This window comes from Ictalurus punctatus, chromosome 1 (assembly GCF_001660625.3).
Source record: "Ictalurus punctatus breed USDA103 chromosome 1, Coco_2.0, whole genome shotgun sequence".
Taxonomy (NCBI): Eukaryota; Metazoa; Chordata; class Actinopteri; order Siluriformes; family Ictaluridae; genus Ictalurus; species Ictalurus punctatus.
The window spans coordinates 26,379,423-26,399,380 of NC_030416.2; the positions used below are offsets into that span (position 1 = coordinate 26,379,423).

The 19,958-nt window shown below is 37.2% G+C and overlaps 2 protein-coding genes across 2 annotated transcripts; one reads left to right on the top strand and one right to left on the bottom strand.

Moving 5' to 3' along the window:
- The first annotated feature begins 455 nt into the window (after positions 1 to 455).
- Positions 456 to 7,881, top strand: LOC108263188 (polyadenylate-binding protein 1). Its single transcript, XM_017463747.3, has 11 exons — positions 456 to 571; positions 1,003 to 1,184; positions 1,929 to 2,122; positions 2,231 to 2,346; positions 2,789 to 2,876; positions 2,969 to 3,064; positions 3,193 to 3,447; positions 3,627 to 3,717; positions 4,219 to 4,541; positions 6,501 to 6,541; positions 7,030 to 7,881. Exons 1-10 carry the CDS (start codon positions 480 to 482, stop codon positions 6,519 to 6,521), a joined length of 1,458 nt encoding a protein of 485 aa, XP_017319236.1. The 5' UTR covers positions 456 to 479; the 3' UTR covers positions 6,522 to 6,541; positions 7,030 to 7,881.
- A 4,113-nt stretch (positions 7,882 to 11,994) lies between these two features.
- On the bottom strand, positions 11,995 to 19,504 carry si:dkey-23o4.6 (retinol dehydrogenase 13). Its single transcript, XM_047157894.2, has 7 exons — positions 18,600 to 19,504; positions 17,326 to 17,460; positions 17,049 to 17,237; positions 16,430 to 16,594; positions 16,141 to 16,260; positions 15,686 to 15,890; positions 11,995 to 13,555 (listed from the first exon to the last, which is right to left on the bottom strand). Exons 1-7 carry the CDS (start codon positions 18,664 to 18,666, stop codon positions 13,450 to 13,452), a joined length of 987 nt encoding a protein of 328 aa, XP_047013850.1. The 5' UTR covers positions 18,667 to 19,504; the 3' UTR covers positions 11,995 to 13,449.
- Between the last annotated feature and the right edge of the window lie 454 nt (positions 19,505 to 19,958).

A 19,958-nucleotide genomic window follows, 5' to 3' on the forward strand; every position in this document is an offset into this window, starting at 1 on the left:
AGTCACTGGTTTGATGTGATATGACAATACACATGCAGAATGCATGCAATATCACTTGCATTATTGTGGGGGAAATAAGTACTGAACACGTCAACATTTTTTTCAGTAAATATATTTCCTATGAGGTTATTCACATGAAATTTTCACCAGACATCAGTATTAACTCAAGAAATCCGCAAATATAAAGAATTCACAACATTAAAGCGCATAAATAAAGTTATGTGTAATAAAGTGAATTGACACAGGAAAGTATTGAACACGCTAAGAAAAAGCAGTTCTCCAAGGCAAGGTAAGGCAAGGAACAAGCTGAAATCCGTAAGTAATTATACCTCCTATCTGTGCAAATTGTTGATTTTGTTGAATTTACTAAGTTACTTGGGACTGTACCTAGCTGTTTACCTTCAACAATGCAAATGTGGAACACAAATTCCAGAATGCGGTGACAGTAATGGAATCTCAACCATGACATCACAATCTCTATGGTAACAGAACCAACTGCTTCTAATCTGAACATTCTGAAACAAACTCATTTGTGCAGCGATCAACATTTCAGTGGATTGGTGGTTCGGTGGTAAGTATCCTTACAACATTTTGTTGATTTCTAATTTAATGATTTAATTTTTAAACTGCTAGCCTATTACACAAACGAATAATGAGACTGCTCATTGTTAAATGATAAATTTATTATTATACTGCTAAGCTTAAGTGCTGTAGGCCTATGATTTACATGATTTACATGATTTTCTATGATTTATGATTTACAGGGGTGAAAGTAATTGTTAGTTTACATTTTACTTAAATTTGTCAGGTCAAAATAGTAGGTTTAAGTAGCTTTTTATAACATGATTATGGGTTAATACAAGAAGTGTTAACCATCTGAAGAAACCTTGATCAACTCTTTTGGAAAGAAAGTAGGCTACTCGTGTTGGACGTAATATTCAGTCTTCACTTCAGTGGGGTTTATTGCTTTTGTATGTCATTAAAAGTGGAATTTTGTTTTAGTTTCTACGTGATCAGTGCTAATTTCCAAATGGCTACACTCTATGTTGGCGATCTTCACCCTGACGTGACCGAGTCCATGCTCCTGGAGAAATTCAGCTCTTTCGGGCGAGTTCGTAATCTCTGCTTGAACATCGGCACATCACTCCAATATGCTTTTATCAACTTTCAGCATAGGGCCGATGGTAATACAAACATCTCTAACACACCGTAAAAGTATTCCCTACACTACTTCATATATTGTTTTGTTGTCTGACCATCTGACACTAAGTAAAAATGACTACATACAGTATAAAGACGTTGGCCTAGTAAAATTCTGTAATTTCTTACAGCTATACCAGCAATAACAGGGTTTAGAAAATCTTCAGTATTTTCATTAAGCTAAAAATGATTTAAAAATAAACATATGTACCTGATTTGAAGTAAAAGCAAATCTTATTTTTATATGCATCATAGATATGAGGAATATATTAGTCATGACAATTTTCAAACCTTAAAATAGCTGTCCTAATTTAGTTGAATTCAGTTTCCACATTTCTTTGCAAAACGGGGCCAGCTTTAAGTGAAATTAATGTGCAGTTAAGTACATTTCAACATTTCTTAGGTAACTAATATAATACTACTATGTTGTGTCCTCTAGTTAAAAAGAAATTATAAGAGAAGTGAAGCTGTAAGCTGATGTGAATACTTAGTCCAATGTGCAGTGTCATGAACACTTTTTATGGAAAAGTGAATAAAGAACAATAATACAAGTTTATAATTGATATATAACCAGCAAGTGTACTTCATTATTTTATTTTATTTTTAGATTTGTTAGTAAAATAATGTCAAGTGTAGGGAATACTGAAGTGTATGGTGTATACTGCACTCTTGTTATAGACCTCTGTGACTTTGATGTTAATAAGCTGTAATTCACATTGTTCATTCAGCTGAGCGTGCTTTGGAGCTGCTCAATTTTGACATACTTTTGGGTCAGCCCATGCGCATCATGTGGTCCCAGAGTGACTCATCCATCAGAAAGAGCAATGAGGGAAATATCTTCATCAAGGGCCTGGAGAAGTCCATTGACAGCATGGCTCTTTACGACACCTTCTCCACCTTTGGAAACATCCTCTCATGCAAGGTTTGAACTCTGGGCTATGTGGCTGTTAATAACTTCCTAAAACTAAAGTCTTCAATTAGGTCTCTTTGACATAAGTTCTGTGTGTTGATGGATGTGCCTCTCCTGAAGGTGGTGTGCGATGAAAATGGGTCCAAGGGATTCGGATATGTGCACTTTGAGAGTGCCGAGGCTGCCGAGGCTGCCATCAAGAGGCTGAATGGCATGCTCTTTAATGACCACTACGTGTAAGTCATGTGGAAATCACTACAACGTACACACCCGATTAAATTTCTTTTGAATTTGTTTTTGATATGTGTATAACTAAATGTATTTAATGCTTGCTGAAAACATTATATGGTTATATAGTTATAATTTGCTATACCTTAATATAGGAATATGTGCTAAATATAAATTAAATCCAACAAATATCTCATTAAAATGTTTTAATAATAATAATAATAATAATAATAATAATAATAATAATAATAATAATAATAATAATATAGTGCTGTTACAGTGAGATGTAGTGTGATTCAGCATTGTTCAAAGAGTTGGAATTTAATAGAAAAAAGACTGCACCACCTTTATTGGGACTGACAGGTTTAAAGGTCACTAAATTAGGTATAAAGTCTCTAACATTTGTGTTCTGATAAAGGTTCTAACAGCAGCGTCTCGATTGTGTTATAGGTTTATCACACACTTCAAGTCCCGCAAGGAGCGCCAAGAGCAGAAGAAGGAAGAGAGACATCCTAAACCTCAACACAAGTTTGAGCAGGTACACACACACACACACACACACACACACACACACACACACACACACACACACACACAGAGTAGATGTTGACTTTGCCCTCTGTTCTGTAGTGTGTGAACCTGTGTCTGAGGAATCTTGATGTCTCTGTGGATGACGAGCGTCTACATAAAGAGTTCTCACCTTTTGGAACCATAATCCACGCAAAGGTCACTGACAATTAAATAAATGTTTTCTAAAATGTTTTCATTTCCTACTAACCTGTGTCCACAGTTTTTCCTCATGACTAGCCACATTAGCAGTTTATCCTAATGAGTCTCCTCACTGTCTTCTACAGGTGATGAGTTCCAATGCCTGCTCTGGAGGGTTTGGGTTTGTGCGCTTCTCCTCTCCAGAGGAAGCCACAAAGGCCATGAACGAGATGCAGGGAAGGATGCTGGACAGAAGGGCACTGCGCATCCGTCTGATTCAGCGCAAAGAGGAGAGACAGGCTTCTCTCTCCAGTCAGGGGACACAGGCTGCCCAAAAGGCTGTAGTAAACCACCATCAACCTGCACCCCTCTGTGACAAAATCATGGATCCTATTCCTCAGGTACAAACTAAAATTATTATAAAGGCTATAGTTTCAGTATCATCAGCTTCTAACTACAGACCCAATATTCGTTTCTTAAGCTACTCCAGCTAGCTAAAGTTACCACAAAAGTTTATTGCTAGCTCGATAGAGGAGCTAACTGAAAGAAGGTGAAATAAATGCGTAAATGTATGTTACAGGCTCAGAACTCCACTGATAATAGCACAAGCGTCCATCAAGTCGAGCCTCATCCAAGTACACACAGGGCTACGCAGGACGTCCAGGTGCAGAGTGAGTCACATCTGTCTGTTTGTACATCATTGTTGCTTATGTTACACAGTGTATGCTCCAAACTGTCCACAGCCGCTTCACAAACCACATCCTACCCTACTAATGGGTGTGTTAGCTTGCTAGATTAGGGTTTAGCAGCCTATTACTGAAATCTGCCTCTGGCTACAACCCAAACTGCTAGTATACAAAAAATGTGTCAAAACAGATTCCTTTTAGGAGTTAGTGTTAGCCTGCTACTTAGATACCTGACCATTTCCTGTGGCTGTGTTAAAAACAGTATCCTGCTTCTGTGCTCTGGTGCTATATTATTTAGAATAATGAAATGCAGTTTTGTAGCAGTTATTAAATTCTAGCCAGCTAGTTAATAAGTAGCTTTCACCACAAATGTATGATTTTGACCTACTACTTAGCACAATTGAATGTGGTTAAGGATGCAGCCTGTGACTGTGTTAGATTGACACTCTTTGGATGACATCATCTCATCGTATTTTCTATATGTAGGTTTCCACAACAAGCCGGAAGTGATTGCACCTGCAGTAACACATGCGCAGGCCAATCAGGTGATAGCTAAAAACCAAACTACAGTCACGGACGCTGTTCCAACTGTAGTTTCGGTTGCAGTTCCCACTGCAGCTAAAGCTGTACTACCTACGATACCGACTGCGAGTTTAAAAGCAGTACCGGCTGCAGTACCAGCTGCAGGTTGGAAACCAATACCGACAGCGAGTATAAAAGCGGTACCAGCTGCAGCAACTCCAGCACCTATGATAGATGAGCAGGTGACCAAGGACACACAAGACACACAGCAGTCCCAGGATACACAGGTACCAGCGAAGCCCACACATATACACACACACACACACACTAGGGCTACACAATTAATCGAATATAGATCGCGATTACGATTTTGACTGCCCACAATTAAATGAACATGATCGACTGTGATATTGACGTTTAAAGTTCGTCATCCACTCATAGAAAACTCCGCTGCAGATCAAATCAAGCGCTTCCTACACTTATAGCCAATCACATAGAGCAGCCAGTTTCGCTGCGAGCTCCAGCGCTTGCGCGAGGGGAAATCATGATGCTAAATGGCACTACAGAGGTTGTTGGGGACATTAAACCTCATCACGTCAAACAGGAAAAAACTTTGCAGATAAACTCAGGGTTCTACAGTGTGAGCATTTCAGTCGTGTTTGGGACTGAACAGTACTTTGCGACTGTGAATAAATATTTATTCACACCGATGCGAGTGACCTGTTCGGAGTTGTATAATACAATCAGAATAAAAACTACAGGGAGTCCAAAATGCATCCACAAATATAGATTAAAAAAATAGATATTATAATAACTTCATAAAATATAAATAAAATGAGAAATTAAATAATGTTTAATTACTATGGGCTGCATTTGATATCAATTTGACATTAAGCTTAGCTATTTCCTTAGAAAGCGATTAGCCTTTTTTTCCTAATATGGATCATGCTTGTGTTAGTCTACTTTTAATTAGGACTCTTTAATGTTTGAGATGTTTAAAAATAAATATTTTATGCTTGTTTATTTATCAATTAACCATTTATCAATTAATTTTAACTCAATTAACAGTGACCATGAGCAGAAAGCTTACATTTAACTGTTTATGACCTCCTGATTAAAGTTTAAACAAAAAAAAGATTGGTATCTGGATCAGTTTCAGTCGTAAAATCCTGATCGGAGCATCAGTAATGAACACCATTAAACTAAAGCGCTTTGCATCTGATGGGTAAATGAACTCACCCAATCACATCCCATATGAGACTATTCAGATATATACACAATATACACAGAGCGGTTCGAGAACTGACTCCAGCCCAGAACCATGACAGTGGAAAATGTCTAATAGTGTAGCTTTAAATATATTTAAGTGGAGCAGACTTCAAAAACTGAACATTGATGGTTATTGTATTTGTTTACAAGGTAAACAGGTTAACAGTTGTTTTTTTGCATACAGTCTGTAAAATTAACTGAAAATATTACGTTTAGTTTATCAGAAGGTAAATTAATGTGTCATGGCTCACACTATGTTCCTAAATTCTGTCATAATTGACCAGCTCAAGTTTTCTCATGCCTACTTGTGTGTTATATTGTGGCACATTAATGTTACCATCTCTAAAAATAATAATAATAATAAAATAAAAAAACTTCAACTGTGCTCCTAAATTTTTGTAATTAGGTTCACAAGTGCTCCTAAAAGAAATTGTCTTTCGTCTCTCCTCCTGTAAACACTGTTACTGCCTTTTCTGCATACGCCTGAATTGTTTTCATTTGGTTTCATATTATTATATTTGATCACATATTTTCATTTGGTTGATGGCATTTTTACTTATCCAATATTTTGGGTACAATTTTATTCATATTTTGCTTCTACGAGATGATGCACTTTAAGGATCAGTCTAATTTGATGCAAAGATTTGTACATTAGCAGGAATGTAGCAAAACATGGAGGTGAAAGCAGCGGTCTGTTTATTTAAATGTGAAAGTGCAATAAAAATACGTTGTCCCTAAAAATGAATGAATAATCGTGATAAATAATCGAGATCTCAATATTGATCAAAATAATTGGGATTATCATTTTGGTCATAATCGTGCAGCCCTAACACACACACACAGATATTCACATTGTATCACTTATATATCACATGGATATCACTTGCTTATTCAATAATCATATGCATATCACCTACATGAAACACTCTAATTTACCATCATATAAATGCTATATGTGTTTGTGTGTGTTTGTGTAGGTTGAGCATTGCTTCGGGTGAGGGAAGCTGGTCAGCACGTGGTGAGTACTTGATACACCATAATACTTACACAGGTGTTACGCTGATATAGTCTGCAATAATTATACATACTTCTCACGCACCAATATGAAAGTAAATTCCTCCAACTCACATGACCCTTTGTTGCATCCTGAGCAATCCCAATCCTGATGCACACCTGTAGTCTCCACTCAGAATAGTGCACCTATTATCTGTTCATTCAGAATATTACACACTCTGTCTGATGGGGATTGGTTGGTTACACTCCATCACAAGTGTCCAAAATAAAGAGCTTACAATGTCTTCCTGGGGGACAGAATGTGTCTCGCTGCTCAATGGAACACATGAGGAATGTCAATATTTTTTTAATGCCATAATAATTATTTAGACTAGTTAGACACTAACAATGAGAGTACAATATTGTGATAATATCATCAACTGTGAAAAGGTTTGCCAATTATCATGATATATCAATATAATAATCAGTGCATACCTACTTTTCCTCTTTCAGTGTTTGCCTCCACCCAACAAGAAGAATAAGAAAAGGAGAAAGAAGTAGCACTTCCAATAAAAATCAATTACAAATTGCACCTTAATCCTTAGGAATTTTTCATTAGAAATTAAATAGAAATACAATAAATGTATTAATTGTCAACACTATTAAAACCTCTGTGATTAAATGAGAATAATAATAACTGTGTTTATGTAATAATAGTAATAATTACTATTAAGTATTAGCTTTAGACTTTTTTTCTGAAAACTTATGCAAATGCAAAGTAATGCAATGTGATTCAAACTTATTTTTGTTAAGGTAAGTAATTGGTAAATTGATGGGGTGCAAGTGCCTACAACGGTCATGTGAGCATCAGAACTGGACCATGGAGTGCTGGAAGAAGGTGGTCTGGTCTGATAAATCACGTTTTCTTTTACATCATGTGGATGATGTGTGTGTCGATTACCTGGGGAAGAGTTGGCACCAAGATGTACTATGGTAAGAAGGCATGCCGGCAGAGGTGTTGAAATTGGCCTCTAAATTCCCCAGATCTCAATCCGATCAAGCATCTGTGGGATATGCTGGACAAACAAGTCTGATCCATAGAGGCCCCACGTCACAACTTAAAGCACTTAAAGGATCTGCTGCCAATGTCTTGGTGCCAGATACCACAGCACACCTTCAGACGTCTTGCATTGACGGGTCAGAGCTGTTTTGGGAACCTACTGTACACAATATTTGGCAGGTGGTTTTAATGGCTGTTTGGTATATATCAGTATATAGATCGATGTATATATAATGTGTATGGAATACTTGAGTAAAAATATCTGTCAAAAACTGTGTGCCAAAATGTAATTAGAGTAATGTAAATAAAACAACAGAATGACTTTAATGTGTGATTAAATCAAATGATCAAAAAGTTCAAATTTCCTCCCACTGACATTTTCTGCACATATGTGAAAGCACATATTTGAGTGTATTTGAGATTACTCTACACCACATAGTGTGAGGAAAATGTGTATAAATGTATACATATATATATATATACATATATATGTGTGAGTGTGTGTGTATATATATATATATATATATATATATATATATATATATATATATATATATATATATATATACACACACACACACACACACACACACACACACACAGAGATATGTAACCAGGTGAAAAAGAAGAACATCTCATGATGGGTAAAAGCAAAGAGCTCTCCCAAGACCTTCAGAACCTTATTGTTGCAAAACATATTGATGGAATCGGATACAGGCATATTTAAAAACTTCTGAATCCTCCAGTAAGCACCATTGGGGCCATTATCTGCAAGTGGAAACAACATCACTCGGTCATCAACCAGCCACACACAGGAGCTGGGCAAAAAAAAACAAAAAAAAATTTCATAACAAGTAGCAGACCATCCCCTGTTGCACAGTGTTCTAAACCGCTTCAAAACACAGTATGGTCCAGACCGAAGTGAGAGAAAGCGCACGTGTGAGAGAGAGAGAGAGATTGGTGTGTTACTACTGCTGCCTGATCGCTGAATGGGAGGGATTTTTTTTTTTTTTTTTTGCTTCTTAGCTTTTAAGCCTGCTCATCAAATTCTCACAAGAAAGACTCAAACCTAAGCCACTCTGCACTGTACAGCTGATAATAGCACCAGTATGATACTGCAGTTACACAGAAAAGCAAGCGTTACAAATGGACAAACAGCATATTGAACAAGTTATTTAACCCTCTATGGACTAATTTATAAAAAAATAAATAAAATCAATTATGTGTTTTACAATTCTACTACAGTGTGTCCCAAAAGTCTCGGGCAAATTAAGACTTTTTAGCAAAATGTAACTTTGTTTAGAAGCTTTCATCTACATGATTGAATGGATTACACACATGGAGTTGTCTCTCCCACTCATGATGAACTCATATTAAGACATCTAGTGTTATGCATGTCATTGCATGTCCATCGCAACCTTGCAACAGTTTCCTGATCCAGCTATGAGAATGATTTCAATATGTTCTGCTTATATGCTACATACATATGCTATATGTATGTATAAACTAAGTATGAAAAACTTTGGAAGACATTTTGTTAAAAATAGTTAATTTTCCCTATGTATGGAGACTTTTGGTACACCCTGTACATCCAACATTTTTACATTTTAAATTTTAAATATTTTCTATAACATTTCAATATGCACTGTTTTACTTTTAACTCTTAAATTAAGAACAAATATTCTCGATACTCAATTGTTTAATTTAAAAAGAGGTGCCACAGAATGAACAGTGAACGTTTATTTCACTGCTAGATTTTTAAAAATACCTAGATTAATCATGTTTATTGTAACTGAGATTATGCTAACGTGCAATTCATATACAGTGCCCTCCACTAATATTGGCACCCTTGGTAAATATGAGCAAAGAAGGCTGTGAAAAAAATGCCTTTATTGTTTAACCTTTTGATATTTTGTTTAAAAATTTCACAAAAATACTCTGCTGTCATATTTTTGTTTTGTTTTTTGCCGTGTTTGCAATTGTCATAACAAATGCAACACAGGTTTATCCAAGAGCAATCTTGTTAAATATAGGTATGCAACAATTATTGGCACCCTTTCAGTCAATACTTTGTACTACATCACTTTGCCAAGATAACAGCTCTGAGTCTTCTCCTATAATTCCTGATGAGGTTGGAGAATACATGGTAAGGGATGTGAGATCATTCCTCCATACAGAATCTCTCTAGATCTTTCAAATTTTGAGGTCCACTCTGGTGTCCTCTTCAGTTCACCCACAGGTTTTCTATGGGTTTCAAGTCACTGGACTGGGATGACCATGGCTGGACCATGATAAACCATTTTTGTGTTGATTTTGATGTATGTGTTTTGGATCATTGACCTGCTGAAAGATCCAACCACGGCTCATTTTAAGCTTTCTGGCAGAGGCAGTCAGGTTTTAATTTAATATCTGTTGATATTTGACAGAGTCCATGATGCCATGTATCCTAACAAAATGTCCAGGTCCTCTGGCAGAAAAACAGCCACAAAACATTAAAGAGCCACCACTATATTTAACTATGGACATGCAGTAATTTTCCATATGGCTACGTCACTGTGTGCACCGAAACCACCTCTGGTGTTTATTGCCAAAAAGTTTTATTTTGGTTTCATCTGAATATTGAACCTTATCCCATTTGAAGTTCCAGTAGTATATTCCTAGTCCGCTGTATATTCCTATAATCTATAACTCTGATATGCCTTTCTCTCTTTGGAATTCTTTGGAATTGGTGGATAAGTATCCTACAGACAAGAAACCACAGAGCTCTAGTCAAAAAAGTCCAGTGTGCATAAAGACAGAGAGCAAGAGTCCCTAGTGGAACAGTCTATACAGACAGCTCATTGATTGGGTATGATCCTTCCTGAAACCAGACATGATATAGTCTGTAAGAAGTAAGAAGCGCTAGATTAAACATAAAGTACAATCTTATAGAACTTATGTAGTATCAAACTGAGTTTGTATTATAGCACACCCCTAATAAATAAATATCAAAAGTATTACTTGTCTGTGTTGTGGCAGACCATGAAAGCTTGGCACCTGCATGATGCTAAGTGCAGTAAAAGTGGTATAAATTCATCTTTATATTGAAGCCTTTCACTAACTGAACTGCTAATGTAGTTTTAAAGCATTCTATATTTTTCTCTCTTATTTTTCTATAATTCCTCTCACACTTAGGACCTAAATGGATGTGTGGGATCAATTCTGAGCTCAGGTTACTGTCTGTGTGGGGTTTTGCATATTCTCTCTGGGTTTACATGGGTTTTCTTCAGGTATTCAGTTGTGGTCCCACCTTCCAAAAAGCAACATGCCAGGAAGTGGATAGGCTATTCTCAACTAACGAATAAATAATGTGAATCTCTGTGTATTGTGCAGTGTTAGTAAAAAGAAATCTCTCCTGGTCCCATTTCAGTTATTGCTTTATTTGTGGGTAATAGCATTACAAATTTAATTTTTGTACGATAACCACATGGACCAACCCACAATAATATTTTCTGGACTGTTCCTGTATCTATTATCAGTGAATTGTTCCATTAGAGGAACCCTAAAGACAATGTTAATTGTTTACACAGTGAAGTAGAAACCACTTACAAATCTTCTGTTAATAGGCATTCTTTATCAGAATTTTAAAACTTCCCTGTGGACACCACATCCTGTAACAAGGCCAGGGACAGGACTTGGGTTTAGATGCTCCATTGTATATACAGTGGACATAAAAGGTCTGCACACCCCTGTTAAAATGGCATGTATTTGTGATGTTAAAAAAAAATCTACTAAATCAACTAAGTTAAACCATGTCAGAACATTTTTCACCTTTATTGTGAAAATGCAACATGTAAATATCAAGTGGCAAACATCTAGAAATGTTTTAAGGAAAAAAAAGAAAAAGAAAAAATATCCAGTACCCAGCTTATATTAGTGTGCACACCCTTTTATAATTGGGAATGTGGCAGTGTTCAGAATCAACCAATCACATTAAAACTCATATTAAATAATAATTAGTATACACCTGCCATGAATTAAAGTCACTGAGTAACCCCAGATAAAGTAGAGCTATTCCTATAGTATTTTCCTGACACCTTCTTGGTAACATCCAATTGTAAAAGCAATGGGCCGCAAAAAGTTTACATGGCAGGTATGGGATCTCATTGTTGAAAAAATTAGGAGAGAGCTACAAAAAAAATCCAAGGCATTGGATATACCATGGAACACTGTAAACACAATAATCTTTATTGTCAATATAAAATTGAGAGAGAGGTTGCCAAGAGGCCTACAGCAACATCGCAGTAATTTCTGGCAAGTACTGGTTGCTCCTTACATGTGACAACAAGCTCCAGAATTCTTCATTTCTGGGCTACAGGGTAGGGTGGCAAGACGGAAGCTGTTTTTAACAAAAAAATAATAATAATAAAAATCTAAGCCCAGCTAAAGTTTGCAAAAAAAAACTTTTTGAGACTTTTTGAACTTTTTGACCATAATATAAAAATCTATAAGTTTAGCACAAAAAACACAGCATATCACCAAAAGATCACCATCCCCATGGTGAAGCATGGAGGCGACAACATCATGCTTTAGGTCTGTTTTTCTTCAGCTGGAACTGGGGCTTTAAGCAGAGCGGAGGGAAAAATGATTGGAACATTGGAATGAAAACCTGCACCCACAGTTCTTCTGGAAACTTTGACTGTTGCACTTGCTTCGTATTTTTTCAGCAAAACCCAGCAGCCTTCATTAAGTTTTTTTTTTTATCTTAGAAGTATCTCTTACATATTATGCTGCTTTATTCTTTACTGGCATGCAAACTTTTTCTGTTGCATTTAATTTTGTGCTACAAAACTAATGTTTGGAAATTTAAAATGTTTTAGTACTGACTAGATAATATAGAAGTCATAAAATAAAAATCTATAGGCCTAACAAAATTTGTACTAAATACAGATTTAGACTGGACCAAAACTTGATCCAAAGTCTTTTGTCTGGTAGTTTTTCCCTTACTTTGCTTCCATCTAGGGGTCAGAAGTGATTCACGCTGCAGTAAATTAAAAAAAAATCTCCCACTGAACATGTCACTGAAATTCTGCAAGGCCAGCACACAAGACACTGCACAAGGTGATGCAATGGCAGTTTTAATTTTTTTTTTAAAAAGAGCCTACATAACATAAACAATGTACAGTGTTCTCAAAATTGTCAGTATGAACAATTTTATGGATACTTTCGGTGAAACCAAAATTATGTTTTTTGCTGGTGTACAGAGCCAAACACTCTTCCTAAAATTACCAGATATAAAGCATATATACATATTATACATGTCTTATACCATGTACATGTCTATGCTCTATATACTGTACATCATAATTTATGTATACAGCATACACATTAAGAACCATGTTTTAATAGACTATCACTGACATTAGAGTGATATTAAATTTTGTGCTTATTTTCAAATGAAGGCTTTAAATCATGTAGATAAACATACATTACATTAAACACAGGCTTTGAATTTCACAATAAAAACCTTAATCAACTGAATTCCCTTATTAAGAGCATTACGTAAAAATGAAGCTGGACCAGAAATACAACTTTGTTCCCAGATATTCTGAATGAATAATCAAGTGTAATCAAATAAACTTTGAATGCAAATCTCTCTGGTTGCTTGGTGACTCCAGTAGAGTGAATTCTTCTATTTTCTGTTCTGCTACACAAGTGGCGAGTATTTGGTCTGCAGCCATCACCAGCAGAGTTACACACAGCAGGGGTAAAAAAGATGATTTGCTGCTCTTTTAGTTTCTCCTGGATCCCCTGCACTGCCCAAATGCAATCAGATTGCCTATTTAGTTCACTAGAGTGGATCTTTGCAGAATTGGAAGAAGGTGTAGATGAGACTACTGCACTGTAGTCAAGCCCACCAGTCGAGCACTTTCGTCCCAGAGTCTCTGCGCCACCTCATCATCTTTAGCTTCTGGAGCAGGCTCCTTCTCAGCACAGTCACTGTAAAGCAAACACGAACCCACATAAACACTAAACAATTGAATAATTTTAATTATCCAGACCTTCCATAACATTCCTCTAGCCAAAATGTTCTGCATGCCTCAATCATTGCATTTCAGTTCATTTTATTGTTCTATTATCCAGGATAAGTTCATTTTAACTCGGCTCTTTGCAAAACTAACAGATGAAGTCCAGATGGCCTCACATTACCTTCAAGCACTCTTTGATATGATGCAGAATTCATAGTTGAATAAATTAATGCAAGCTGACAAGACCTTGAGCCAGCGAAGCAAACCCAAACCATAACATTTCCACCACTGTGCTTCACAGTTGGTATGAGTTGCTTCTCCTGAAAAGCTGTCTTTGGTCTGTGCCAAACATGTCTGTTCTTACAGTGGCCAAACAGCTCTATCTTTGATTCATCTGTCTAGAGCATGTTATTCCAAAAGGCCTGGTCTCTGCCTATATGCTCATTAGCAAACTGTAGTCTTTGCTTGTTCTTTTTAGTCAGCAAAGGCTTTTTCGTGACATGCCTCCCATGTAGGTCAAATTTGTGCATTTGTGTCTCTTTCTGATTGTAGACCAACAGTTTCAAGACTCACTAGTAGATCTTGTAATTAAATTTTGGTTCTTAGAGATTCTTTTTGCATGAGGAGGTCTGCTCTTGGACTGAATTTGCTGGGATGGCCAGTCCTGGACAAATTGGCAGTCATGTGAAATCTTTTGAAATCCCTTGCCAGACTCATAGGCATCCACAACATTTTTTTCCTGAAGGCCTTACAGAACTCTTTAGATCTTGGCATGATGACACCACAGACCTCAATAACAAAGGGAACACCAGACACTAGATATGAGGTGGGTATAAATAAAACAGGTTCCACCTGCACTCATACCGAATGTGATTGGTATAAATTAGCAGGTTTTAAATACTGGCACCCAATCTTGAATACCTATTCTAATTAATTCTAAGGTGTGATAAATGCAGGGGTGTACTTACTTTTTCCATGTGACTGATCTGTTTTCTGTTAGTTTAAATTGTGAAAAGTCCTACAAAATGTCAATTTTATGTGTCATTTGATGGTGCATTACCTTCATTAATTGTCACTGTTTCAAAGAGGATCAAATGTTTGCTTGTCAAATATGTCAAAAAAGCCAAAATTTCCATTGGGTATACTTATTTTTTCACACGATTGTAGGTTCTGTTCCATTGTGGAGATCACGTGGTAATTTCCTGTTATGACCATGAATTTTTAGGGATTTGAGGAGAAGATTAGTTAATTGTCAAGAGCCTTGGTTCTGGTCCTGCTTCTGAGCTGTGCTACTTTGTTCTTATCGGACTTAATGTCTTGTGATGAAAAGTACAATGAGTACTGTACCAGAAGACTTTACAATTTAGACAGATTTTAATCATAGTTGTCGGGTTGAAGAATAAGTAATCAGTTGTGAGTGACTGGTGTTATGATAGCAGGACCTGGAGTGAGGTCCCCTAGCATGGCATGAAGGACGTAGATTTGCTGTTGTTGTTGACCCACTATATACCCTCAAGGGATGAGGGCTCGACAGAGCACTCTGAAACCTGTTGCATCCATGTTAGTGGTAAAGTCTTCTGTCACTTTTGGTGGGCAGGGGAACACAGATGCAGTTTGAGCTTTCATTAAAACCATTCAAGGGGATGGACAAATCCCAAAGAGAAGGACAAACAGAAAGTCAGGCAATCAGTGAACAGATGTAAACAAGGCCAGGCCATGTGGGTAAATGGGAAATAAACAAGAAGACTAAGCAGGAATTTAAACATCTCCAAATCATCACAGCCAAATGCTGGAGCACGACTGAATGAAATAACACAATAAAATTTTTGATAAGGTGATAATCTACTGATAATATTAATTATTGATCCATAATTTGTTGATCATCTTGTGCCCGTAACATTATACATTTTTCCACTGTGCCAGAAGACAGGACTCAATCATTTCACAAATTGTTAAATAGAAGTTGTCGTTGGTCAAGGCTTCCTGATGTTGCCACAATAATAGCTAACAATCATCCACAAACAAAAATTCTTCAGAAAAGCAGACTTATGTTTACATTACACACCATTATAAATTTACATTTTCATACTATCATAATTACCTAAAATAGCATCCAGACTTGTCCTCCAGGCCCTCTGTCACAGCACAGTAGATGGAGGTCTGTGCTCCCTGCCAGGGCGTCTTCGTTAGCAGGAAGGAAACGGGTGACTGTACAGAACTTAGCAGGGGGTACTGAGACTTCACATGGCGGCCCAATTCCGTATGGATCACTCCAGGGTGCAAGCTGTAGGAAGTCATCCCAGTACCTTTGAAACCCACGATGGTGTAAGAAATGAAATATGTTGATACTGTAGGTGTGTTAAACATACAATACTAGGGACACAGTACTATCTACACTTGCAGTTCTTTACAGCTTAAACCATAAATGCTTATTATCTACCTTTGTAAAATAAAATAAATACATTTACAAGGAATTTCTGGGATCAATAATAGACAACCTATGATTAACACACAAATGATGGTGGTGACCACATGATTAGCTCAGCTACATTTTACCTTTCATCCGCTGAGCAAGTTCTTTGGAGAACAGCACATTGGCCAGCTTGCTCTGTCTATAGCTATCCAGAGAGTTGTATGGCCTCTTGTCAAAAAACAGATCATCAATATGAATCTTTCCTACACAAAAAAATTAACATAAGATGAAATAATTTTATTCATCAGGGTAAATTCTCCCTGTACTGTCAGAGAATTGTGGCATTATCATCCCTTTAACAAGACAATCTGACCTAGAAACAGATTTGTCAAGAGTCTTGATCTCGCTGAGCTTTCATTAAAAAGAGATTACCGCCAACATGTGCAATACAGGATACATTCACCACACGACTCGGGGCGGAGCTTTTGAGAATTCCCAACAGAAGATTGGTAAGCAAGAAATGGCCCAGGTGATTGACAGCTAGTTGTGTCTCAAAGCCATCCTCTGTTATCCACTTGGGGCACATCATTACACCTGTTACAGAAAACACTTCTTTACAGATTTACAGAGTTCCTCCCATACTAAACACCTTATAGTAAAACAATTAAACCTTAGTTGCCTTAATTAAGGACTTGAGATAGAAACCTTATGCCACCCGTGCAGGGAGATTCATCAATGCAATGGAATGAATTTAATCTGCTACTCTTTCACAATGACCTGTGATTGAAATGATCAATTCAGCAACCACCTTTCACCCTAAGCTAAATTCTGTGTTTATAAAAATGCACTGCCCTCTTAATATTATGTCTAACAAATATTTTGGACCCAAATCTGACCTGGAACTTTGCAGCACTTTGCTACCTTTTTAAGGCATGTTATTTGGTAGAAAATAGTTTAAATGTAGATTGACTTGTGTTCCTCACAGCTTGCAATTTAATCTCTGATGACATGTTTCCTATAGTTAAAAATATGACCAGTCAGGACTTTCCTGCGTTGTTGATGAGAATATCCAGACGTTCCTCAGTGGCTAAGAATTCTTTGGCAAACTCATGAATGGAATAAAGAGAGGCTAGATTCAGGTGTCGGATGACCACATTCCCATTTCCTGTGGCTCGCCGAATCTCTTGCACAGCCATGTCAGCCCGTCTCAGGTCCCGACAGGCCATCACAACCCGAGCCCCTTGAATACACACACTACTAATAGCACAAAGGAGCATGAAAACATTGCATGGTGAGCAGCTGTATCAATTCTAAATGATGTCTCATACCTCGGCGAGCCATATCCTGTGCTGTTTCCTTGCCAATGCCGGTGTTGGCTCCAGTAATCAATACTGTTTTTCCACTGAGGTGAGTTTGACTTGTGCACACGCCACCAGCAATCCATTTCCGCATCAAGAAAAAGCCTGAAGGAGAAACAGCCTAGTTAGTTCAAAACACAACAAAGACTGTTAACTGATACTAAGTGCTTGCTTATTATTCCACCTGTACTCACCTGCCATTTTTTAAAAACCAGTATTCTTTCAAAGAGTTAGTACAGTACAGTGTATTTATGATATAATACTGCATTAGAACTGGTCAAACCAGAGCTAGAAATGACTTCTAATTAATAGAAATTGCCCGGACGGACGGACGGACGGACGCTCACTCACTCACTCACTCACTCACTCTCGCCATATTCATCCTGTTCCAGTCTGCACTACATTTCAAACACTGTTGTTAATTACTTCTTTATTGTATTTATACATTTTTTTATTTACTTTGTACTTTATCTTTAATATAATTTTTGATATTATTCTCTACTGCAGCACTCATGCCAGCGTGCAAATTAATAATCTCGTTTTACTATTAAGGAAGCTTGTGCATGCATATGACAATAAAGTTCTTTAAAGTTCTTGAATCTCGAATTTAAAAATGATGCATTAATTATTACAATAACAATATTGTGTGAGTAAAATTATTTCACCCATTCTTCACTACTCCACAATCCTCACTTTGAACTTTGACCCATACATATCTGCCCAATGAACTGTGTATGTAAACCTTTCAAATAAAATTCACATTTGCACAAATTTCTTAAAGAACAATGCTGATCACTTGTGCCAAAAGATTTTGCTCCACTTTGTTCTTGTTTTTCTTTGACTGTTATGCTGAAATCAATTGGACCATACTTTCTCTAAAGTTAATCTGCAGGTCTTGTCTTTAATTAAACCCTATAATGTAACAAGGTTACAAACCCTGGTCCTGGAGTACATCTGTCCTGTAGACGTTAGTGTTTTCCCTGCTCTAACAGACCATGTTCAACTCAGAAAGGCCTGTTAATTTGAATTGACTGTATTTCTACAGTGAAATGTACAAGGTGGTACTCCAGAGCAGGGTTATGGAACTTGTTCTGTAACTTATAGTAGCCTATTATTTGATTAATAAATATAGGCCTTCCTGTATATTCTTTACGCACATGAAGTTAACTTTATCCTCTGGTTAATGGCACCGTGCTCACTACAACGCATGATTTAACGAACACAGAGAAGTGTGTGTGACTTACCGGCCACTGTGAGCGCGAGAACTGCACCACACTGCACGTATAAACACAACGGAACTCGTTCCCACATTTCATGCAAACTGACGACCTGCTTATCCGTCGACCGTCTTCTGAGAATTGTGTGCTGTCTTCACCAAAGGCTTTGTGGCTCTGAACACACAGGCTATGAATAGGGACGGCTGAGTTTATCGCATTAAGCTGCATATACGAGTTTGTGGCTTAATCATATGAGAAAGCCACTGCTCACAAAGTGTTCACTATACAGACTGTATACTGCTGGATAAACGGGGCCCACAATAAAATAGACTGAGCTGTGCAGTTAAATATCTCAAAAGTGGAAATAAAAGAAAGAAATCTTGTTTTTTTTCTGACAAATGTTCATTTTGACTGTTCATAATCTTACATAACAGACTATAGGCACACCCAACCACCATGTCATATAAAGCGCTGCCAGATTAGACCGCAGTAATCTATAACAACAGCAGAAAAGCAGTCTTTTTAATGTCAAGACTGATTAATGGAATGTTATTTTTATAACTTAAAGTACACTCCTGGTCAGGGCCGTTTCTGGACATTTTGGCACCCTAGGCGAGATTCCTATTGGACAGGGGCAGGGGCGTTGGGGCACTCACTGGCACCCCCAAGCTGGTGGCACCCTAGGCCAGAAGTTCCCAAACTTTTCCAAGGCCCCCCAAATGGCATTAAAATTTGACAGAGGCCCCCCTTTTGCAAGATGTCTTTAAAACACATTAAAAATACAGACTTCTGAATATATCCCCCCCCCCTTTTTTATTTATTAATAATTACATCTTACATCTTTACATTACATTAGGAATTGATACTGTGTGTGTGTGTGTGTGTGTGTGTGTGTGTGTGTGTGTGTGTGTGTGTGTGTGGTTGTCTGACAGTGAGAAAGAGAAAACATACTAGTGGGAGGGATGGCACACCAAATTGTTAAGGCCCCCTGGGCGCCCCCTGGCGGCCCCCACTTTGAAAACCACTGCCCTAGGCGACCACCTAGTTTGCCTATGCCTAGAAATGGCCCTCTTGGGCAAAAAAATGGGCCACACCCAAAATGGCAAAAAATATTAAGCTTTCAATGGCCTTAACAACAAATCATTGGTCAGATAAAGGTTAAATAAATAGATAAGGTAACTTAATATGAGATAGCTTTTCCCTTTGATTTCTTTAGATATTTAAGCCTTATGGGTAAACTTGCTGACAGATTTTTTATTTTTATTTTTTTTACTTTATTTTAATTTTGTACACCCAGAATTATTAGATTGAATTTTTACATCAAACATTTTTATCTTTATTATTCTTTTACCTTTGCATACAACAAGACTATTTAAGTGGATTTCC

What these genes read in the sequence shown, in the direction of transcription:
- LOC108263188 (XM_017463747.3), top strand. Translation starts at nt 480, where the DNA reads ATGGTAACAGAACCAACTGCTTCTAATCTGAACATTCTGAAACAAACT. An exon ending in CTTTCAGCATAGGGCCGATG is followed by an intron (nt 1,185 to 1,928) that starts GTAATACAAACA and finishes TTGTTCATTCAG; the next exon opens with CTGAGCGTGCTTTGGAGCTG. An exon ending in GAAACATCCTCTCATGCAAG is followed by an intron (nt 2,123 to 2,230) that starts GTTTGAACTCTG and finishes CCTCTCCTGAAG; the next exon opens with GTGGTGTGCGATGAAAATGG.
- si:dkey-23o4.6 (XM_047157894.2), bottom strand. Translation starts at nt 18,666, where the DNA reads ATGTGGGAACGAGTTCCGTTGTGTTTATACGTGCAGTGTGGTGCAGTT. An exon ending in TCTCGCGCTCACAGTGGCCG is followed by an intron (nt 17,461 to 18,599) that starts GTAAGTCACACA and finishes TTTCTCCTTCAG; the next exon opens with GCTTTTTCTTGATGCGGAAA. An exon ending in AAGTCTGGATGCTATTTTAG is followed by an intron (nt 13,556 to 15,685) that starts GTAATTATGATA and finishes TTTGCTTTACAG; the next exon opens with TGACTGTGCTGAGAAGGAGC.